The sequence below is a fragment of the Cucurbita moschata genome, unplaced genomic scaffold (assembly GCF_002738365.1).
Source record: "Cucurbita moschata cultivar Rifu unplaced genomic scaffold, Cmos_1.0 Cmo_Scf00002, whole genome shotgun sequence".
Taxonomy (NCBI): Eukaryota; Viridiplantae; Streptophyta; class Magnoliopsida; order Cucurbitales; family Cucurbitaceae; genus Cucurbita; species Cucurbita moschata.
The window spans coordinates 6,656,079-6,677,175 of NW_019268518.1; the positions used below are offsets into that span (position 1 = coordinate 6,656,079).

Genomic DNA, 21,097 nt, shown 5'->3' on the forward strand with positions numbered 1-21,097 from the left:
GTTATTACATGACAAAGACAAAGATCTCCTAAAGTTTATTGCATGTCGAAGTCAAAATTCATCATAACTGCACTGAATACTCGTTTGTATTACTACATATGTCGGAATATAGTTATTACACAACAAAACAGTCAACAATAAGAAGTAAAAAAAAAAAAAAAGAAGAAATTCATTGCATGTCGAAATCAAAATTCGTCACACTACACTAATATTTGTTTGTATTACTACATACGTACGTAACAAAATAGACGAAAATTAGATATAAAATCGGTTATAGAAAGGTATAAGTTATAGTATGATTTGGTTGGGGGAATCCACAGTTTGGAAGGAGGAACAAGGGGCAGACTGTGATAGTTACAAAGTTTTAGTTGGAATGGAACCATGAAGTTAGAAGAAAATAAGGAACAGATTTTGTCTGTGTGTGTGTGTGTGTTTGTTTGTGCTTTTGACATCACATGGTAACCTATGAGAGTGGGAGTGTCTTCTAGTGTGTCTGTCTGTGTTCACTGTCATGTGAAGGACTGTAACAATTACAATGCCTTTTCTTTTTTGGTCAAATGGAGTGCTTTGCATGTGCTTCTTCCTCTTCTTCCCCCTCTCTTTACCGTTTCAATATACCCCTATTTCCCGCGCGATCGTGAGATCTCATATCAGTTGAAGAGATAAATGAAACGTTCTTCATAAGGGTATAGAAACCTCTCCCTTACAGAAGACGATATGTAATCGATCAAAGTGGACAATATCTATTAGCGATCGACTTCTTGAGCTTTTACACATATCCAAATCTTTCTCTCATTTCATAGTACTAAACCAATCGCAATTCACACCAACATTGGTTTACCTTAATTTGAGTTCACCTTGAACAAGGATAGTGTTGTTGTCCTTACTTATATATCGTAGAATTACGTACGACTCTAGTGATGCCTAGATGGGTTAAGTTCTTCAAAGCTCTATAAGTTATTCAAAGTTCTTTAAAGCTTTGTCATAACTTGTTCTATAAATGAGTTTTCACTACACAAAACCACACACATGTCACATCAACTCGAGTTTCAAAAAACCTATTTAACGAGCAGTTTGTGCATGCTCGACTCATGCGATTATAATCGTACCATATAGTTTGATATATGAGTTGTTGTTAAGGATATTTAATAATAAATTATAGTTTACCATATATATCATATTTGATATTTTATTATAAGGAAAATATCTAAATATTTGCTTTTTTATATATTTCCATTTATTACTATTTCCATATCCTTATAATTTATTTGATTATAAAGATATAATTTATTTGATTATAAATAAGATAGATCTGCTTGCTGTTCATCAATCTGAGTGCGTGGTCAAAACCAAGGCTGTTTTAGTTCAAGGGTTTAAAGCCATTTCCCCTGTTTTTTGGCATGGCCATTGAATTTTACAGCTTTTGGGGTTAGCCTACCTTCCCTCTAAGTTTGGTAGGGTCCCCTCCCCTAATGGCATTGGGATCTTGATTTCCACAAATTTCACCCGTTTTCTCTTTCTCTATCTACACGCACGAACGAAGCTACGGCCCCCTTTTTCTCTCTCTCTCTCTCTCCCTCTCCTCCCCACACGCGGTGGTTCAGAGGTCTATATATATGACACTCGCTTCGCCACCACTAAATCCAACCAAGCCCCATACATAAACAGCTCCCTATCTCTCTCTTTCTCCTTGCTCCCATTTCGAGATTCTTGGGAGCTTCAATGGCGTTGGCCATAGCGATTCTAGCTCTGGTCTTGCTCCTCTGTTTTTGCTCTGCTTTGCTTCGATGGAATGAAGTTCGATACAGAAGAAAAGGGTTGCCCCCTGGTACAATGGGCTGGCCTTTTTTTGGTGAGACCACTGAGTTTCTCAAACAAGGTCCTAACTTTATGAAATCCCAAAGAGCAAGGTACCCTTTTCTTTTTTTTTTTTCTTTTTTTTTTTTTTGGCTTTTTAATCATTGCTCTGTTTTTTTTTTTTTTTTTTTTTTTTTTTTTNCAAGTCCCATATTTTGGGGTGTCCAACGATTGTTTCGATGGATCCTGAGGTTAATCGATATGTTTTGATGAATGAATCAAAAGGGCTTGTCCCTGGTTACCCTCAGTCCATGCTTGACATTCTTGGCAAATGCAATATTGCCGCCGTCCATGGCGGCGCTCACAAAGTCATGAGAGCTGCTCTGCTCTCTGTTGTCAGTCCCACCATGATTAGAGATCGTCTTCTTCCTAAAGTTGATGACTTTATGCGATCCCATTTGAGGAATTGGGATCAACAAATCATTGACATCCAAGAGAAGACGAAAGAGGTAATCTATATTATAGCATTTTTTGCAGCAATCATAGTTTTCCCTCCTCTGTTTTCACTCATTCTGTTTTGTGTTCAGATGGCTCTACGGTCTTCTATGAAGCAGATTGCCGGAATCGAGTCCGGTCCGTTATCGGAATCTTTCATCCCAGAGTTCTTTAAGCTTGTTCTCGGCACGCTCTCGCTCCCAATCGATCTTCCCGGCACGAACTACCGCCGAGGAATTCAGGTGAAGCATAGGTTTTCATACATTGTTCAAGATGTCTGTGTCATTTCCATCTCTTATTGGGTTTAAGCTTTTGGAGGGTTGTGATTTTCAGGCGAGGAAGAACATCGTAAAGCTGTTGCAGCAGCTGATAAACGAGAGAAGAGCCTCAGAGACACAAAAGGATGACATGCTTGGATTCTTCATGAGTGAAGAGAACAAGTACAAGCTAAACGATGAAGAGGTTATTGATCAAATCATCACAGTTTTGTACTCTGGCTATGAAACTGTTTCGACAACATCAATGATGGCTGTCAAGTTCCTCCATGATCATCCCAAAGTTCTTCAGCAACTAAGAGTAAGAAACCAAAAAAGCTTTACAACTTTTTGAGTTGGAATTTTGAAAAGGCAATTCTCTTTTACTTTTTTCTAAGTTAAAAGAGTTGATAAGTGCAGGAAGAGCATTTTGCAATCAGAGAAAAGAAAAGGGCAGAGGACCCCATTGATTGGGATGATCTTAAAGCCATGAAGTTCACTCGTGCGGTACTTACTGTCGTCTTTATAACTGTTCTTTAGAGGAAAAGAAAAAGACACTAACTTTACTCTGTTTTGAATTGTTTAGGTGATATTCGAAACATCGAGGCTGGCCACAATTGTTAATGGGGTTTTGAGGAAAACTACGAAGGACATGGAGCTAAATGGTATATATATATATATATATATTTTTTTTTTTTTTTTTCTTTAGTTTTTGTTTTGTTTTGTGTTATTTAGGGGCTCAAGATCCTCTTTTGCAGTTACCAATTCATCTCCTTTTTTTTTCACTTTGGGCCACTTTCTCTCTCTGTTTCTCCTCTGTTTTGTGGGTCAGGCTTAGATAAGGGTCATAAAGAATGACAGATCTTTTTCACCTCCTCATTACAACAATGTTCTGAGAGATCAAACCAAAAAGTTGGGCTAAAAAGTCAAAATCTTCTCACTTTTTTTTTTTCATTTTTGTTTGGTGTGTTTTTACAGGGTTTCTCATTCCAAAAGGATGGAGGATTTATGTGTACACCAGAGAGATTAACTATGACCCTTTTCTCTATTCTGAACCATTAACCTTCAACCCATGGAGATGGCTGGTGGGTCCTCTTCTCTCTCTCTCTCTCTCTCTCTCTCTCTCTCTCTTACTTACCCTCCATTGCCAAAATGACGAATTTGCCCTTGTGTGACATTCTCAGGACAAAAACTTGGAGTCCCATAATTACTTCTTCATCTTCGGAGGTGGAACCAGACATTGCCCTGGCAAAGAACTGGGAATTGCAGAGATTTCTACTTTTTTACATTACTTTGTAACTAAATACAGGTACCTTTCTTTTTTCCTGTGTATTGTTTGGCTAAATGGAACAGAAGCTGAGTTCAAGATTCAAACTTTTATTTCTTTTGCAGATGGGAAGAAGTTGGAGGAGATAAGCTGTTGAAGTTTCCAAGGGTGGAAGCTCCAAGTGGGTTCCACATTAGGGTTTCATCATACTGACTGAACTAATTAATAATATTATATATATATAAAAAAAGAGTTTGATGTACAGTGGGAGATATGATGATATATGGGTTATGTCTATGTTAAAGAGAGATTGATGAAGGGATGATGATGTTTATAACATTCTAACACCTTAGTGACAAAAGGAATGAAATTGAATTTTCTCAAGTGTTTGCATCTCTCTGTTTCCATTGCAAAGGACATTATTTTTCCAACATTGCAACCTGGGTTTTGCTCAACAAATCCAACCTCTACCCTCTTGATCTTAGGCCCAACCCATTGTCTTTATTTTCGTCTATGACCTAACTATTGGCATCGAACAAATGTAACAAACCGATCACGTCAGGCCATCATGTTCTAAATGGTCTATTGCTCTAAGTAAATGTGAAGAACTCAACTACTCAAGTGTTTCGTGGATGCTATCAGGTAAAATGAGGTCGACTAGAAGCCATTTAGCTCGAGTCATGACCCAACCTAAATGAGACAAGAAGCCACTTAGTTTAAATTGGCTTATCCCAAACATTGACACGAGAGAACAAAGCTCAAGATCACATTGAACATAATTCACCCTCACGCAATTAGTCGAGAGCCTAACATGAGATGCAACTTGTGTAGAAAAGGCACAACCAATTATATACCATGTTCACACCAAGCTACCAAAACACTCGTAATTGTAATGGTACCACAACCACTCAGTCATCCTTTAGTCATAACTTATGACCACTATGCACCCTGCCAACAATTCACAGCCGACAGTATCATAAAATATTCTCTGGAGAAGACTAATACAAGCTCACTATTATATGGAAACTCCATCAAACGCAGGATTCGGACCCATCTAAGCATTGAAAAGATTTTAGTATACACAGTACTAGTGTCTAGAAACTCATTCTTGCTACCTCTTATCTCCAAAAGATGAGATTGTTCTTTAATTTTGTTTTTTTAATAGAGATGATCTCAATCATATTATAAGATATATGTAACTCAACTTCTAAATATCAAAACACTAAATTATAGATTAAAAAAATGTTCGTAGAACAATAAATTACACCAATCTAAATTCCTAATCCAAGCTTTAAAAACTAAGACTTTTAAGCCAAGAAGCCTCGCAATTAAGATAAATAAACAAGAACGACAGTCAGCTTGCGTTCAGAAGCATTCGATCATAGGGATCGAGGGAAAAACTTCTTTTGTGCACGCACTCCCTTGCAATCTTGGTCGTTCTCTCGACAGAAATCTAAATGATATATTTTGAAATAAAGCCTTCCTCAACATTAAACAAAAACTTCTACTTCTATAGAAGAGTCCACAAACAAGCATTTCATGTGTTGGGTCAAAATGTAAATATTGAAAAACTTAGAAACATGGTAGAAGATATGAGAATTCGCACACATTTACTGATTGGGAGCTGGATCTTCTTCTACCTTGGAACGTTTAGCATTAGGCTCTTCAGAATCTGCATGGCTAAGAGCTCCATTTACTGCATCAGCACCTAGTAGAGAGATGTGCTTACTCGTGATTTGACGACCCGCTCTCAGCTTTGGGCCCCAATGTCTTTCGGGATTTGGAAGGAAGCGTGCAACTTTCTTTGCCTGTGCCTTGCTAAGAGATGCTATAGCTCTAGCAAAATTAGCCTGCCAAGAAGATAAGAATTCCGAAAAGTACATCAGCTACAGGCCATCATTTTATATGTTTGAATGTACAGAATAACATATTTGACAATGGGAAAAACAGGGGGCAAAAACATTGCAACTTAATGTTACCACGGACCAACAGTCGAACTTCAAAATGAAACTTACTTCAAGAACTGGTTCCTTGGCGAGAATGATACTTCCTGGCTGATCTTCAGGTTGAGCTTTTACTGGATGATTTTTGACCTAAAAGAAAAAAGATCGATGAAACCTTGATACATGTAAGACACATCTACAGTCCACATCTGGTCAGAAGGCTATATGATATATTATATACAAATGACTGTCTGAGTATATAATGAAGTGTACAATTCAGATTGCCTTACCCAGCAACGCATTATGTCCCAAATAACACTCATGGGAGCATCTGATTTCAGTCCTAAAGGATTCACATGAGTGCCCGATATGCGATATCCTGCATTAATAACTGCAGAACGGAAATTAACAGCTGATGGAGATGTGCACTTCAATGTTGCACAGAGGTTGTGAAGACTCAAAAATAAAGGAACATCCATCAGTTCCTGCACAGTAAAAATACATTTGAGTTAATAAATGCTGCACACAAAGAAAGACATTCATCAGCATATAAGCATGATGATTTAGAATGTATGGAATGACACGTAACCAAGATGTTGCTAGTAAAGTGTTTACTCTAAAATTACTTTTGTACTTAATCCTTCACAACTAGAAAACCAAATAACCAGGGAACTATTCGCATGTACTACTCTATTTAATAAGTGAAAAAAAATGTCAACATATTTTTAAAAAACTGAAGTTAATAAACCTTTTTCTTTTAGATATTATCTATGGTCCAAGATGATTAGATCTCAGGACAAACTACACTCAAGTCTTCTAAATAAATCTATCTGAGTTGATCTTCTGGTTCCTTATTTATTGTAATGAATTTTTTTTATAGGCCAAACTGATGGCATTTCCAAACTTTTTTTCCATTTATTTGATGAGGGAAATTAGGTAATGGCTAAAATTACGAAGTTATATTGACTTGAGAAGAATAACTAACAGCATAATTCCAATGGCTTAATACATTTATAGACCAATATGGATTTATAATGCCAGATCCACGCATAAAACGCACCTCTGAAATTGTTGTCAATACAGCAGATATACGATCATATGCAGGATAAGTGTCCTTCATAGACTTCACATCAGCTAGCATGGAGCTAACCCATTCTTGATCGTGGATTGGAGCAGACCAGATAGGCCCGCCCATGTTGAATTTCTTCCCACAATCACTGCACTCTTGAGGAACAGAAGGACCAAAACCAGGTAAATACCTGACGCTGTTATTCTGAAAGCAGAAGGATAGATGACACGTCAAGAACTATACACAATTCATATTGCAAAGAACTTACTAATTCAAACAAGGACTCACTTCCAATCAGATGTAAATATATAACATGAAGATAAAAAAAGGCATCAGATATATCGATCAATTCCCAACAAGTGTCAATACAAGATCAATATAGCTTACATCAACCAGATTCTCTACATTCAAGGAGAAAAAAAAAAATATTATATGTTGAATAAAAGGACGATAAGAAATCCATCATAGTACAGGGCAAAGAATCTCACAGAAAGCCTAATCTTCCTAGATAAGGTAAGGAAAAAGAAAAAGAAAAAGAAGCCACTACCTCGGGAAGTGCATAGAACTTTGAAAATGAATGTTCCTAAACCTTATTAACTACCATCTGGTTAAGCTTAAAAGCCTCCTATTCCTCTCTTTCCAACCTCTCATAATAAAGTATGAGGTTACATCAAAACAAACAAGTAGGCCAATCGTGAGAATTGGGTCCCTTAATCCAAAGCCTCAAAAGAAGTAATTCCAAGTCGCATATTCCAAAGATTAGAACATATTTTCATAAAAGTTCAGCCATTTTCTTAGTCCGTAGATTTTGATTCCCTGCCAAGAGCCTCCACATTGGCTCTAGGCTCATCTTGCTGTGCTTGGTGCAAGTTCGAGCCAAATTATTTTAAACACCTTCTTTGGCCTCTTGCTCGAATTGTTCATAACAGGCTTTTGATATTTATCTGGTTAAGAAGCTCAAGCATTTGAGGGATGATGGAGAACATCAATCCGGATCCTCTGTTTCAGAGAAAGGACATGTACTTCGGAAAACTAGCTTTAAAATGGGAAAATGTTCGTGGGATTAGACAGGCAGAGGGAAGATGTGTGGGGGTTAGTGTGTTGTAATGACTCCCTTGCGCTCATACTTCAAAACATTTGTGAATAAATTTTTTGCCACCAAAAGTTAAGGCCCATTACGTATTGCTTTGTGTTCTCCATTTTTGGCTGACTGCTGTGTTTTGTGGGCTGTTCGTTTTACTTTCATTTGACCCAATGAAAGCTAGTTGTACAAAAGAAAAAGGGGTGCAGGGGGTAACCGTACAAATAAGCCGGAGAAACTTGCACCAGTTTGAGAAATTACACTGGACAATAAATATATACTCAATATATGTGATTAACCAACATAAATACCAGGTCGTAGTGAAATATACCTTGGAGACGCTTCTCCCGATCTGCTGGAGATGGAAAGAATCACAACCAGTGCACTGATAAACATATGAGAGCTTAAGGGGAGTATTTTTCATTGCACTTGCGGAACTGCAGCCAATTATTTCACCAAGTGTAAACAATCAAAGGAAAGCACCATCATATATAAATACTTATAGCACATAAAAAAAAAAAAGTAGTGCAATATAGCTAACCCAGTAAATTCAAAGGAATCGGCAACTTACGTGTAAACACGAACAAAAACCCGAACATAGAAATCCATCTGGACAGATAGGACAGGAACAATATACCGCTTGTATCTATTTGCATGGCTCTACAAAGAATAAGAACAAAAATAATGCATAAGAGACCACTTCTACTTGTTAGTGAAACCAGAAATTTGAAGAACGTTATATTTTAGATAAAGAGACATGCATGTTCTGAGATTAGAATGAAGAGGAAGGTGAAGCACTATATGACAGATCTCCAATTAACTAAGAGATTAAGAAAAGAAAAAAAAAAAAAAAAAACTTCTTTCTCGAGTGAAAAATGCTCATGAACAGGCAGAACTAAATATTTTAATTGATCATAAAGTGGGTATCAACTTGGATATCACCACTAATAGTTCTCAAGTGATAAAAGCATGCAAACAGGAATTAATCGGTGTTACTCTTTATGCTGCAGATCACTTATAGCTCAGATTCTGCATTGTCACCCTTTCACCGGGAAGCCACATCCTTTTGACCAATGCCCACATTTATGGAGGCTAAGACAGAAGAGGAATCAAAGCATTTTCAAAGACTCTTTTAGTCCTTTGGAAGAATGTTGGACCTAGTTAGACTCTACGCATCTAGGTGTGTACATTGTATTATTCTTTCTGTAATTACAATATTTTGCTTATTTGTGCAAATTGGGTCCCTTTTTGTGATTCCCTTTGCCTCCAGGGATTTCTTCTCCCCTCCTTCAGTACTACTCTCCTTTGTAATAGATTTTCAGTTTCCTACAGTGTGTTGTGTGCGTGTGTCATTTAAGAGCCTATACTGCACGTTTCTAACAAGATAAGAATGATATTGACAGCATGTTAAGAAAGGTGGTAAAATAATTCATCAAGTACACTTTTGAGAAATACATAGGAGATAGGCGTACCTCAATGCAGGCAAGGAGGATTCTTAAAGCCATTTCGTGGCAATATTTCCCTCTCAAAGGATAGGAACCATATCTGAATCGATCAGCAATTTTTAGGACACATAATCTATTACAATATTAAAAAAAAAAAAAAAAAGAATGATAATTGAAGACTGAAAAACTTACTTGGAATAGCAAACTTCTCCATTCCCCCCGCAAAGGACTGCCATATCAGTTGCGGTGCACATCAGCATGCCACCATCAACAACAGATTGAACGGCAGAATCCAAGAAAATAGAAGGTGAACCATAAGGATCCAGATCAACCTGAAATAACCCAAATAAGTTGCATAAAAGTTTCAACCTTGTATTCACGTAAGTGCACGTATCATTACGTTATATATAATTATTCTAAGAGGCTACTATTCTAAACTGTAACAAGGAAAAATAAAATGCATTCCCATAGTTACTTCCCAATATGATTTCCAAGGAGCTAACCTTCATATCTGAAATAGTGCGTACATACCATGTCAAATTCATTTGGGTGAGTAAGCATATAAACACGAGCATCAGTAAGATGTGATTCCACTTTTGCACATGCTATTGAACCATTAAACTTGATGTTTCTCCGACAAGCTTCAACCGATGCTGTTGAAAAACAATTCTTATCATTAACAGGTTCAGTTAGCAACGGACAACTAAAAAGAAACACCTAAATGGCATATTAATATCGATAATAGCATACAGACGAGTATAATGGATAACTTCCATTCCTAAGGTTCCACTGGCAGTTTGAGACACAAATCTATACAGAAAAAAAGGGAAAGAATTACAAACACTAAGGTATGTTTTGGAGTGATTTGTCATGTCCTTTTAGTTTTTTAGTTCTCTTCTTTTCTTTTATTTTAAATTTTAAATTTTTTTTTTTTTTTTTTGGTAGCCAAGAAACATATTTGCTAAAAGGAACTTTTTGATATTACGAATAATTTGAAAAATTACCTTTATCATTGTCTAACGCCACAACTTGACCAATCCCCTCTACTTCACGAGCATATCTTAAGGCTCTTAGCCCAGAAGCTGACAAGGCCTTCAAATTTAAAGCAGAAATTATTCAGAAAGAAGGGAATGGACAACATATCACCGAATCCCAAACCAGGCATCCCAAAGGAGAAGCACACACGAACAGACAAGATTTTAGAAGCACAAATATAACATCAGAGTCAGAGAGACACGATGACAACATGTTGAACAGTAGATTCTAATATATTAGTACTTAGTTCAGGGACACGTTCATCTTCATGGACATGATATATACAAACTATTCAGAACAACTTTATTTTAAAAAATTGGTATTTTTTACGCATCTACATAATTTTCACATAAAAGATGCAATTCACATTATGATGCTTGAAACTTCAACTACTATGAGAATGGGACAATAAGCTATACAGCATTTGAATGAATTTGAGAAGCCAATTACACAATGTTTAACAATGCAGCGATGTATATCAAAAGTATATATAGGAAAATCAAAGTCGGATTATAGAATAAAAATAAAAATATATGATATTATTACCCCCAAAAAATCAGATTAAAAAAAAAAAAAAAAAAACTCTAAACTAATGACCCAACTATCATATAAGAAGCAAAAATTTAAATATCAAACAAGCAGTTGTATCTTCATTTGAAATTCATCATTTTATATACATACATATATATATATATAAATCTGTTATGTCCTTATCCTTTCCCTTGGTCTTCCATTTGTTCAAAATAAATTATGTCCTAGTGGCTAATTCAACTCAAGATAGCAAACAACTGGAGGAGATGTTTGGGGGAGGATAAATATTGCAATCATCTATGAACTTGTAGTTAGAAAAGCCCCCAGCTATGTTGCATTGTTCCAAAAAACTAGTGTAACCAAGGAATCTTTAATTTTAGTACTAATGGAACTCCCAGTCATTTTGTTAAAAAAAAAAATACAACAGAGAGGTAAAAACTTCAGGCTCCTTATTCTATTCCCTAATTGATAAATCTTCGCCAAACTTCTTGTTGAGCATCTCTAGAGAATCCTTCCTAGTGGCAGCATCATTTCAGGATTTCAGTTGCCTTTATAAGAAAGGACAGGTTATAGACTCTGTATTACTCACTCAAACAGAGGACTAATAACCCAAGCATGAACACATTCCTAAATGGAATATGCTCCCCACATCATTAAACAATAAACTATGATTAAATTGTGCACGTGCACATAATATAATGATCAATGAAATTAAAAGAACCTCAAGAACTCTAATAGGCTTGGCATCTCTTCGTTCTTTTCCCGCTACGTTCTCTTTCTGTTCTTCGGACAAGACTGGACTCCCACATTCATTTGATAGTTTTTCATGAGCATCACAATCTGTATTGCACTTTTCATCATTTGTTGCAGATTCGTTAGAAGCTTCTTCCATAACAATTTCAGAACCATTATTTTCAGAAATCTTTTGTGCTGATTTGGCTCTTCTTGATATTTTCGTCTCATGCTCCTGCTTGCGTTTTGATATAAATGCCCTAAGGACAGCTATGGATAGGTCTCTGTTGTTAACCTGAGTATTACAGCAGAGAACAGTTAAAATTCTACAATGGAAAAAAGCTTCAAGCTATACGGGCAGTAAAGAGTAAAAAAAGGGAAATGAAAATCCAAAAGCCACACAGATAGAACAAAGTTGGTAACAGTTTTCATTAAGGAAAAAGAGAACTGCCAGTTACTCTTAATTACAGAGGGAAAGCTGGGACTTCAAAACAAATTATGTAGTAAAGAGCAATGATTTAGCTAATGCTGCTGCCAAGAATCTCAAAAAGAACTATAAGCTATTCTTAAGGATAAGGAGATTGCTATCATATAGTGCAAACTGCATGGAACAATATATTTAAATTCATCATACCACATTATACTTCGATGATTTAAATAAATTGTATATCTTAGTTTCTCCATCAAATATCAGTTATTTAAATACACTAACATGCTGAAGTTTCGAAATAGTAGCAACACCTAAAAAGCCTCTTCACTTCATCAAAATATAAAATTTCCCAAAGCTACCTCTTCTCCCCCAAGCTTTCCCATTAAAACAAGAACAGAAGTCAAATCTTAAATATTTTCCAAATCAATAACCGCGCCAAACTTTAAATGCTAGAAACAATCATATGTAAATCATTTTCCCACCACAAGAATCCATGGAAACTTTTGACTGGCCTATTAATTTTAACAAAGAACAACGCCTGAACTCCAAAACCCCAGAAAACCATTATTCAAGTTAAAAAAAGGCACCTGGGTCTTATTGAAAAAGACTTCATTCTTCGCGTGCATGAGAATCTCAGCCTCTCCCTCCTTGATGATGGTGAATTCACTAAGATCTGTCGCCATTATTGCGGCTCTCACATGCAACGAAAAACAGTTTCTGGGATTCTTCCTTCTTCCGCTCCTTGCTAGTTTCAAGGGTGGTCAAAGCAGAAGGCTACGACCCTGAAAAACCTCCAATACCTCCGCTTCTCTTGGTTTTGAGAGCTTCGTGTGATGGTTTCAGAGCTGCAGTTAGATAAACAAAACCAACCACTGAGAAGAAACCAACACTTAAATATGTTGAATATGATTCATGAACTGTAATTTAGAACAGCGGAACCCTTTTGCCACTACTCAATTGCTGCTTGACAATTGAAAGTTCCCTCAAATTCCGCGCACGATATATATATTCTTCGATCTTTAACCTTAAACCCTAATCTCCAATCCACGGCTAGAGGCTGAGGGTTTTGCGCCAACTCATAATGTTAATATTTAAAAACGTTAAATTTAATTTTCTTTTCTTAATATAAAATTAAATTATAAATTTCATACTTATTCTATTTAATCTCCCAATCTTCCGAGAATATTTAAAATTCATGTTTGAACATTTAATCATGATATTGATTTAATCACACGGATTATGTTTATTGAACAATCATTAGTTACTTTAATATAATTTGATAAAAAAAAAACATAAATAGCTAAAAAAATTAAAATAAGAGAATATATTGGATAATTCAATATGTTGATTTAAAAAGATCCTCTTCTATCAGTTTGAATTGAAATTCTAAATTAATTATATAATTAAAATGGATAAGTTTACTAAAACTTTATTTTATTTTTTTCAATTCAATCATGATTGACTTAAAAAAATTTACTAGTACAAAATTTATTTTAATATGTAAATGGGGTGATACAACAGACTAAAATGACTCATACTGATTTGTGGGATTAATCTCCAAGAAGGGGCGTTGTATTTATAATGTTTTTGAATAGGCTAACAAAGTAAGTTTCTTTTGCATTGCACCTTCTTGAAAAAGAAAGAACCCTAAGGATTATATTACGTGGAACGTAACAGTTGGTGCAGTTCTATTGGATTGGATGCTATTTTGAGTGAATCATCAACAACCCACTTTGTTTATGAGACCCACAAAGTCCAATGATTTAGAATATCATGTTCTTTTTTCTCCCTTTCAAATTTTGTTAGGATTTTGTTAAATCTCATTAAAAAAAGATTATACAACCGCGCGTATAATTTTGATTTTTAATCATAAGAAACTAAAAATAACATTTTTTTATTAATAATTTAATTACGATCGAACCTCATATTTTCACTTAACTAGTTTAGTCATGTTAGGTTATCCGTGAGATCTCACGTTAGTTGGATAGGAGAACAAAACATTCTTTATAAAAGTGTGGATTGTGAGATCCCATATCAATTGGAAAAATGAATGAGTGTCAACAAGGACGCTGCCCCGAAAAGGGGTGGATTGTGAGATCTCACATTGGTTAAAGAGGAAATAAAACATTTTTTACGAGGGCGTGGAAACCTCTCCCTCACAGACGCCTTGAGAAAAAGCCTGAAAGGAAAAGCTTAGAGAAGACAATATTTATTAGCGGTGGGGGTTTAGACTGTTTACATTATCGATCATACTACTACTAGTATCGATCATATAAATCATAGTATCTTGTCAATATAATTCCAATTAAATCCTACTCCTACTATGATTAACCTTTAAGTACACTCTCCCTAACACATTCATAAATAATTAAGATAATGTCTTCAACTTAGCTTACACCATCATCATTTTCTTTACTTCACATATAATGTTATTTTATAGAACACAAAGTACAAACATGTAAGGTTCTAATTGGGTGATCAAAAGATAAATATGACAAACTGATGAGGACCATATATGAAGGGGTAGAGAAACCAATAACATATTTGAACTAAAAGTCCTGTAGGTAGGGGAAGAAAAAGAATGAAACGGAATCACCAATAAGATCTGATTTAAAGATCATATCATACTCAAAATGATAGATAATGAAAGGCATAATCAATGGAAGGAACTGAATGAATTGGGTATATAAATAGAGGTTAAAGGCAGCCATTGATACCACAACAAGCTTTTTGTTGTCATATAGCAGAAGAAGCTGCAGCAGAAGAAGAAGAAGATATAAAAATGGATGCAGAAGAAAAAGAATGGAGGAAGGGGCCATGGACTCCTGAGGAAGACAAGTTGTTGTCTGAATACGTGAAAGTGCATGGCGAAGGAAGATGGACTTCTGTTGCCACTGGTTCACGTAAAAACATATTCTCTTCCCTTTTTTTTTTCCCTCTAAACTGGAAGATTAGAGTTAAAAGACATCAATCTTATTCAGGTTTGAATAGAACGGGAAAAAGTTGCAGATTGAGATGGGTGAATTATCTTAGACCGGGTCTTAAGAGAGGCCATCTCACTCCTCTTGAGGAAGGCATTATCATAGAACTTCATGCTCTTTGGGGTAACAAGTAAGTAATTATTCTATAACAACTCAAACCCACCGCTAGCAGATATTGAGCTTTTTTAAACTCCTTCTTTGGGCTTTTCCTTTCGGACTTCCCATCAAGGTTTTTAAAACGCATTTGTTGGGAGAAGTTTCCACATCTTTATAAAAAATGTTTCGTTCTCCTCTCCAACTGATGTGAGATCTCATAATCTACCCACCTTCGAAGCCCGACGTCAAGATCTCACATATTCCTCTCTCCACATTTTTTTTACCCATCTCTCTCTTAACCAAATGGGTAATGTTTTAACTGACAGATGGTCAACCATAGCAAGATATTTACCAGGAAGAACTGATAATGAAATAAAAAATTACTGGAGAACGCATTTCAAGAAGATGAAGCCAAAGAGAGAGGCTCAAATGGTTGTTCCAAAACCAGACAACAAAACATCACCACCAATCAGCTTTGAACAAGACAGAGAGGAGAAAGATATGATGAAGCCATGTGGAAGAGACAATGATGAATTAGGGATGGTCTTTACAGAGCCTGCAGCCATGGCGGCTGATCAGAGCTACTTGTCAATGGTGTATGAAGATTTTGCAACCTGGGCGGCAGCTGCGGCGGCGGAAGAGAGCTACTTATGGGGTGGCCTTTGGGAAGATTCAAACAACCTTTTGTAATGGGGAACCTATCTTTTTAAGAAGCAATGTTGACTATAGATCCAACGACATAATACAAGTTTGCTATTAGAATATGGATGGATTATGAACCCTGGGAAGAGAAATGGTCAATGTGACCAAATAAGTATATTTGATGATACAGATCAAGTTCATGATTGGCAATGTTTATCAGATGCCAAAAAGTATACAATTCATCATCACACACAGTATACCGCCTAGATTTAATCATTTCGATATTTCTATGCTGATGGGAGAATGATGAAAGAAGAATACTGACTGATAAGTTATTGGCAGACTGCATTCAATTCTTCTTCTGTCCTCTGTGTTTCCTCTATTTCATTTCTTTCCATGGCTGGTTTCGCCTTCTTCGTATTCACAATGGCCATCGAGAAGAGACTCCCTGCATGAAAATAGCAAGTTGAAGAGATATGTGCTTAATGCAAGTATAAACGAGGATATGCATGAAAGAGTAATACTTAAGTCGTCCACAAAGGCGTGCTAAAGCATCCGATCCCGTCCTGGACGCAACATCTTCTATTTCGGAAGCATTCTGCAAGTTAACAGTATCAGCAAGCCTGAACTCACACAGCTCCTTCAAGGAACAAGCATCTGTTAAGACAGCTGAATGTCCACCACCAGCTGCTAGTTTTCGCACTTCTCCCACACACCTGGAAATTTAAAATTTTATAAATGTGAATCTACCATTATGAACACGTAAATAAATATGTCGAACAACCATATACGTACCAATCAATAGGAGATGGATACCAAGCATATGTAGATTTCTCATTAGCTGCCTGGCCATAGCTATTGTAACCCCACCCATGGATCCTTCCATCCTTCATTGAAACAAGAGTATGTGAATGTCCACAAGCAACATGTAGAACACCATTTGGGACAACTAATACAGGTAGATTTCGAAGAAACTTCTCTGAGTCACCCACGACACATGAAAAAAACCCAGTCTGGGGCCCAAGACCTAATTGTCCAACTTGACCGCCACCCCATGCATATAAAGAACCTTTTTGAGTAATGGCACATGTGTGGACTCCGCCACATGCGATATCCTTTATCCATATTCCATCAAGAGCAACAACTCTCCGAGGTATCAACTCCTTGTCCACAGACTGAGGGGAACAGTGACCCAGTTGACCCATACTTCCTAGTCCCCATGTATAGCTGAAGGTACAGAGCAAAATTGATAAATAGAGCATTTATGGGATCAAAACTAAAACTAGTCATACACATTGGATCTAACAAGTTGGTAAATAGGTGTCTTAGTTCCTCGACAATAAGAGTTCAATAGCTTAGTTCCCTTTCCTTCTTTTTTCCTCTAATTCACAGATTTCTTTCGTTAACTAACTCACATAATAGAATTGCACGTGCGAAACTCCATGCCTGCGAACTTTCAAATTCCTAAGTAGAAACTACATGAGCTTGTCACCATAAATTGACACAACAAATCAACGATGCACCAAACAAAACTAAAAAAATTCAAAGAGTGTATGTGTGAATGGCATGCACTCATGTTTTGACACTAAACACATAATTTGAAGAAGGAAATTCTATGTAAGAACTTCATTTGATAGTCAATCAGTGGAACGGGTGTCCACGACATCACAGTGCATTGATCATCCAATTTGTTCTCCCTTATATGGGAATTCTGTTAGATGCACCAAACAAAACTAAAAAAATTCAAAGAGAGTATGTGTGAATGGCATGCACTCATGTTTTGACACTAAACACATAATTTGAAGAAGGAAATTCTATGTAAGAACTTCATTTGATAGTCAATCAGTGGAACGGGTGTCCACGACATCACAGTGCATTGATCATCCAATTTGTTCTCCCTTATATGGGAATTCTGTTAGAAGATTCCAAACCTTGAGATCTATGTGATCTGTGGACGAGCACAGTTCACAAACTTAAAAATAAAAACTTTTTTTCCAGTTAGTTTGTCCTTTGGATCACTTACACCTCGCCGTTTTCAGATATAGCTGCAGAATGGTACTCCCCACATGACACTTTAGTAATCTTTACAAGCTCAGGGGCCTCATCAAGGAACTTTGCATAAGCACTTATAATGCGAGCTCCTTGTAGACCTTCGGACGTAACACCCCTGCCTAGCTGACCATACTCATTGTAGCCTGGTCAACCAGAATAGGTATTGTATTATTATTGAGGTGGCAGGAAACTAGATAAAAACTCACTAAGGATAGATTCCCAATATTCAAGGTTCTCTCCTGCTTCCAACTCACTACGAGTAGATTCCCAATACACAATAGCATCACCAAGTGTATACAAGTAGAAATCAACTTCACTAAAAAAATTTCTTGAACTTTAAAAGGTCAACTTTAATGAAATCCAAATGAACTCACCCCATGCTTGCATTTGCCCATCATCCGATAATGCCACTACATGAACTGCCCCACAGGACACTTGACGAATAATCTACAGAAAATAGAATGTCCTTAGGTAATTGTTTTAAGGAATATTAACTGCAAAGTAGTAATCGACTATCATTCTCATTGTATTAACTTATAACTCTATATCATGTTAATTCAACACTAAATTTTGTATCAGCTGAAGACAGTTCTATATTATCACATGACACTGTCGAATCATAGAGGAACTTCAACATAGAGAAGAGAAACAAAATAACAAAACAGTTATTACATTGAATTAGTTGAAGCCAAGGTTATTAGAATAGTGTGAAAATTTAAGGAGCAAATAAGGCAAGGTCTTTCCAAAGTGATTAAAACGATGGATGCCTCTCTCACAGAGAGGAAGATGCAAGAATGGTAGACAATAAATGAGAGAACATTAACTAGGCTCGTTATTGGAGCAATACAACAAAAAAGAGAAGAAAAAGTGAAAAAGAAACTGACAAAATACTGAGATTTTTAAAAAATTTAAATATATACACGATAGACACATGATATTCGCTTACTATATATTAGAAACATACCGTGTTTGGTGTGAAGGCTCCCCAAAATAAGCGTGGCAAATTGGATCCCTGTGATAAGAGAGGAGTTGTTGAAAATGCAGAAAAGTTCACAAAAGAACATCAATATTTAAAACAAGTAAACTAAAACCTGATTTTGTCCCCAAATCCAGAGTCTGCTAGTTGAAATCGTGCCATCATTCTCGTGAGGTTCTGCAATAGCAGCAGTACAATGTGCTCCACAGGAAACAGATTTCACAAACTCCGTCTGCAATTGCTTCACTTTCTTTGGCTCTTTGCTCTTTTCCTCAGTTCCATCCCCCAGTTGACCAAAATCATTTGCACCTGATAGTTATTATTTGAAAAGGAAAAAAAATCCTATATCAAAACCGAGCACCTTCACGTGCACTGCAGGGGAAAAGAAAAACAGACAAATTCTGCAAATAAAAGGTTCAAGCAGACAAAGAGGAGCCAGATGGACGCCCAAGGAAACCAATACAACATCGTTCCCATTTAATATTGCTAGAATTCATTGATCTGAAACTTTTGGGTAACGCCAGATGAGTCACAGGGTACCACAAATAATCAAACTCTCATTGATATCTGCTAAAATTATTATCATTGTCCATATGTTATTATTTCAATTTTCCGAATGGTCCGGAAATTTGGAATAAAACCCAAAAGATTGGAGAAAGAAGCCTGTAGTTCCAAGAGCTTTAAACGAAAGAATAAACTTGCATATAAACATATCAAAAGAAACGAAATCTCGGGTCATCAGAAACATTTTATGAACAGAAACAGAGAGTAGGAATAGGTCAAACCCCAGGTAAAAAGTGACCCATCAGAAGCCACAGCAGCCGTATGTTCACGACCACAATCAATATCCAGCCATCGACAATTAGCTTCCACTGGGCATCCAAAAAGGTCAGGACGGAGCTGCCTAGGAATCCTTAATTGATGATCCTTACCCTTTCGACCCGTCTGGCCCGATTGATTATAACCCCAAACATAAATTGCACTCTTTCTTGGCAGGCTACAATTCTGGGTCATCCCAAACACATCGTTAATATCCATTTCTTGCCCCTAAAAGATTCGAAAAATTCCATGGACAACAAATAGTTCAGCTCCAAAGAAGAAATCAAACAGAAATTGGAAATGAAAGATATCATGCAGAAAAGAAAAAATGAAGACCACCGCATTATTCGTTCTAATTTCTCAAGCCTCATTCCAATCGATGGACCGACGACAAAAAAAAGGAAAATCGAAACTAATCACGGAAAGGGCGGACCTTTTCCTGAGTTGTCGTCAGCCGTATGATATGATTCAGACAGTAAAAATATGTGAAAATTTAAAGAGAGAGATGATTAGAGGGAAAGCGGAGAGTACCTGAGGAACAGGATCAAAGAAGAAAGTTTGAAATGGAAAGGAAGTTAGAAGGAAAGGAAATAAATAGTTGCAAGAAAACGATCGCCGCTTTCTGTTGTTCCGCGAAACTTGGAGATGGGGCGGGTTGCCTGGATAAGCCTGGTATTGGGCCCGGCCCAACTCTTCTGCATTCGGCCCTTCCTATATATATTACAATTTACAAACATAAAATTTCATCAAAATATAAACCGCTTCCATTTGAGAATTTTTATTTGTTAAAGTTCATCCGTCTGGAATGAATCATCCCTTCAAGCAGGAGCGAGTATTCATCCTTCTCGTGATCACTACTGTCGCGAAAGTCGGGATTACTGCTTGAGCAAATGGAATTACGTCTTGTGGACATTTATTATGGAGGCAGCCGGCGCTGTTTTGAGTAATTATTTTTCGTGTTTATCGGTTTTTGGATCTGTGTTCGCTTGTCAAATTGAACTTTGAAGGAATCCGAGATTAGAAATTCGTGATCCCGCTTGTTGGCGAAATTTGGCGGTAGAACTAGGGTACGTATCCTGTTCCACCATTTGCTCATTAATCGATCCGTGATCTGTTTTTATCATTGTGCATGAAATTTGTGGATGCTTACTAGTTCTTTTGTTGCCTTGAAGGCATGTTTGTGTCTTAGGATTACTGGATCTACGATTTTGTGTAATTAGGAGTTGAATTTTCATTGATTCTGATGCTGCTGTGAGATTGAATTTGCTATTAGTTCAAGCGGAGAATACCAAGACAATGTTGCCTGAACCTGAAATCTTCACACGGTTTCTTAAACGATCTCTTAATTCATTTCTAACCAAACCTCTGAAAAGATGAGTGAAGATATTATGAGCGTCTTGGAAAACCAACAATCTCTTAACTATTGTTAGTAGTAATTACTAGAGCTATACA

The 21,097-nt window shown here is 36.6% G+C and overlaps 4 protein-coding genes across 5 annotated transcripts; 2 read left to right on the plus strand and 2 right to left on the minus strand.

Annotated features, from left to right (window-relative positions):
* Nucleotides 1-1,627: 1,627 nt before the first annotated feature.
* On the plus strand, nucleotides 1,628-4,195 carry LOC111455792 (cytochrome P450 85A-like). 2 transcript variants are annotated; one of them, XM_023097416.1, is made up of 9 exons: nucleotides 1,628-1,925; nucleotides 2,000-2,306; nucleotides 2,385-2,534; nucleotides 2,626-2,868; nucleotides 2,967-3,053; nucleotides 3,133-3,211; nucleotides 3,525-3,631; nucleotides 3,731-3,855; nucleotides 3,939-4,195. In XM_023097416.1, exons 1-9 carry the CDS (start codon nucleotides 1,723-1,725, stop codon nucleotides 4,024-4,026), a joined length of 1,389 nt encoding a protein of 462 aa, XP_022953184.1. In that variant the 5' UTR covers nucleotides 1,628-1,722; the 3' UTR covers nucleotides 4,027-4,195. The 2 variants fall into 2 exon arrangements, with proteins under 2 accessions (XP_022953184.1, XP_022953176.1); XM_023097408.1 differs by having other exon boundaries at nucleotides 1,628-1,920.
* A 1,006-nt stretch (nucleotides 4,196-5,201) lies between these two features.
* LOC111456770 (probable tRNA (guanine(26)-N(2))-dimethyltransferase 2) lies at nucleotides 5,202-13,138 on the minus strand. The gene is made up of 12 exons (XM_023098762.1): nucleotides 12,667-13,138; nucleotides 11,639-11,944; nucleotides 10,356-10,443; nucleotides 9,883-10,004; nucleotides 9,544-9,683; nucleotides 9,379-9,451; nucleotides 8,478-8,566; nucleotides 8,238-8,343; nucleotides 6,817-7,029; nucleotides 6,047-6,241; nucleotides 5,829-5,906; nucleotides 5,202-5,663 (listed from the first exon to the last, which is right to left on the minus strand). The coding sequence occupies exons 1-12, from the start codon at nucleotides 12,760-12,762 to the stop codon at nucleotides 5,424-5,426; spliced, it is 1,746 nt and encodes a 581-aa protein (XP_022954530.1). The 5' UTR covers nucleotides 12,763-13,138; the 3' UTR covers nucleotides 5,202-5,423.
* A 1,676-nt stretch (nucleotides 13,139-14,814) lies between these two features.
* On the plus strand, nucleotides 14,815-15,871 carry LOC111456806 (transcription factor MYB59-like). Its single transcript, XM_023098813.1, has 3 exons — nucleotides 14,815-14,982; nucleotides 15,061-15,190; nucleotides 15,483-15,871. Exons 1-3 carry the CDS (start codon nucleotides 14,862-14,864, stop codon nucleotides 15,844-15,846), a joined length of 615 nt encoding a protein of 204 aa, XP_022954581.1. The 5' UTR covers nucleotides 14,815-14,861; the 3' UTR covers nucleotides 15,847-15,871.
* A 67-nt stretch (nucleotides 15,872-15,938) lies between these two features.
* Nucleotides 15,939-20,399, minus strand: LOC111456778 (ultraviolet-B receptor UVR8). The gene is made up of 9 exons (XM_023098774.1): nucleotides 20,177-20,399; nucleotides 19,612-19,873; nucleotides 18,942-19,135; nucleotides 18,815-18,862; nucleotides 18,225-18,297; nucleotides 17,822-17,993; nucleotides 16,594-17,025; nucleotides 16,323-16,514; nucleotides 15,939-16,246 (listed from the first exon to the last, which is right to left on the minus strand). Exons 2-9 carry the CDS (start codon nucleotides 19,862-19,864, stop codon nucleotides 16,183-16,185), a joined length of 1,428 nt encoding a protein of 475 aa, XP_022954542.1. The 5' UTR covers nucleotides 19,865-19,873; nucleotides 20,177-20,399; the 3' UTR covers nucleotides 15,939-16,182.
* Nucleotides 20,400-21,097: the final 698 nt, after the last annotated feature.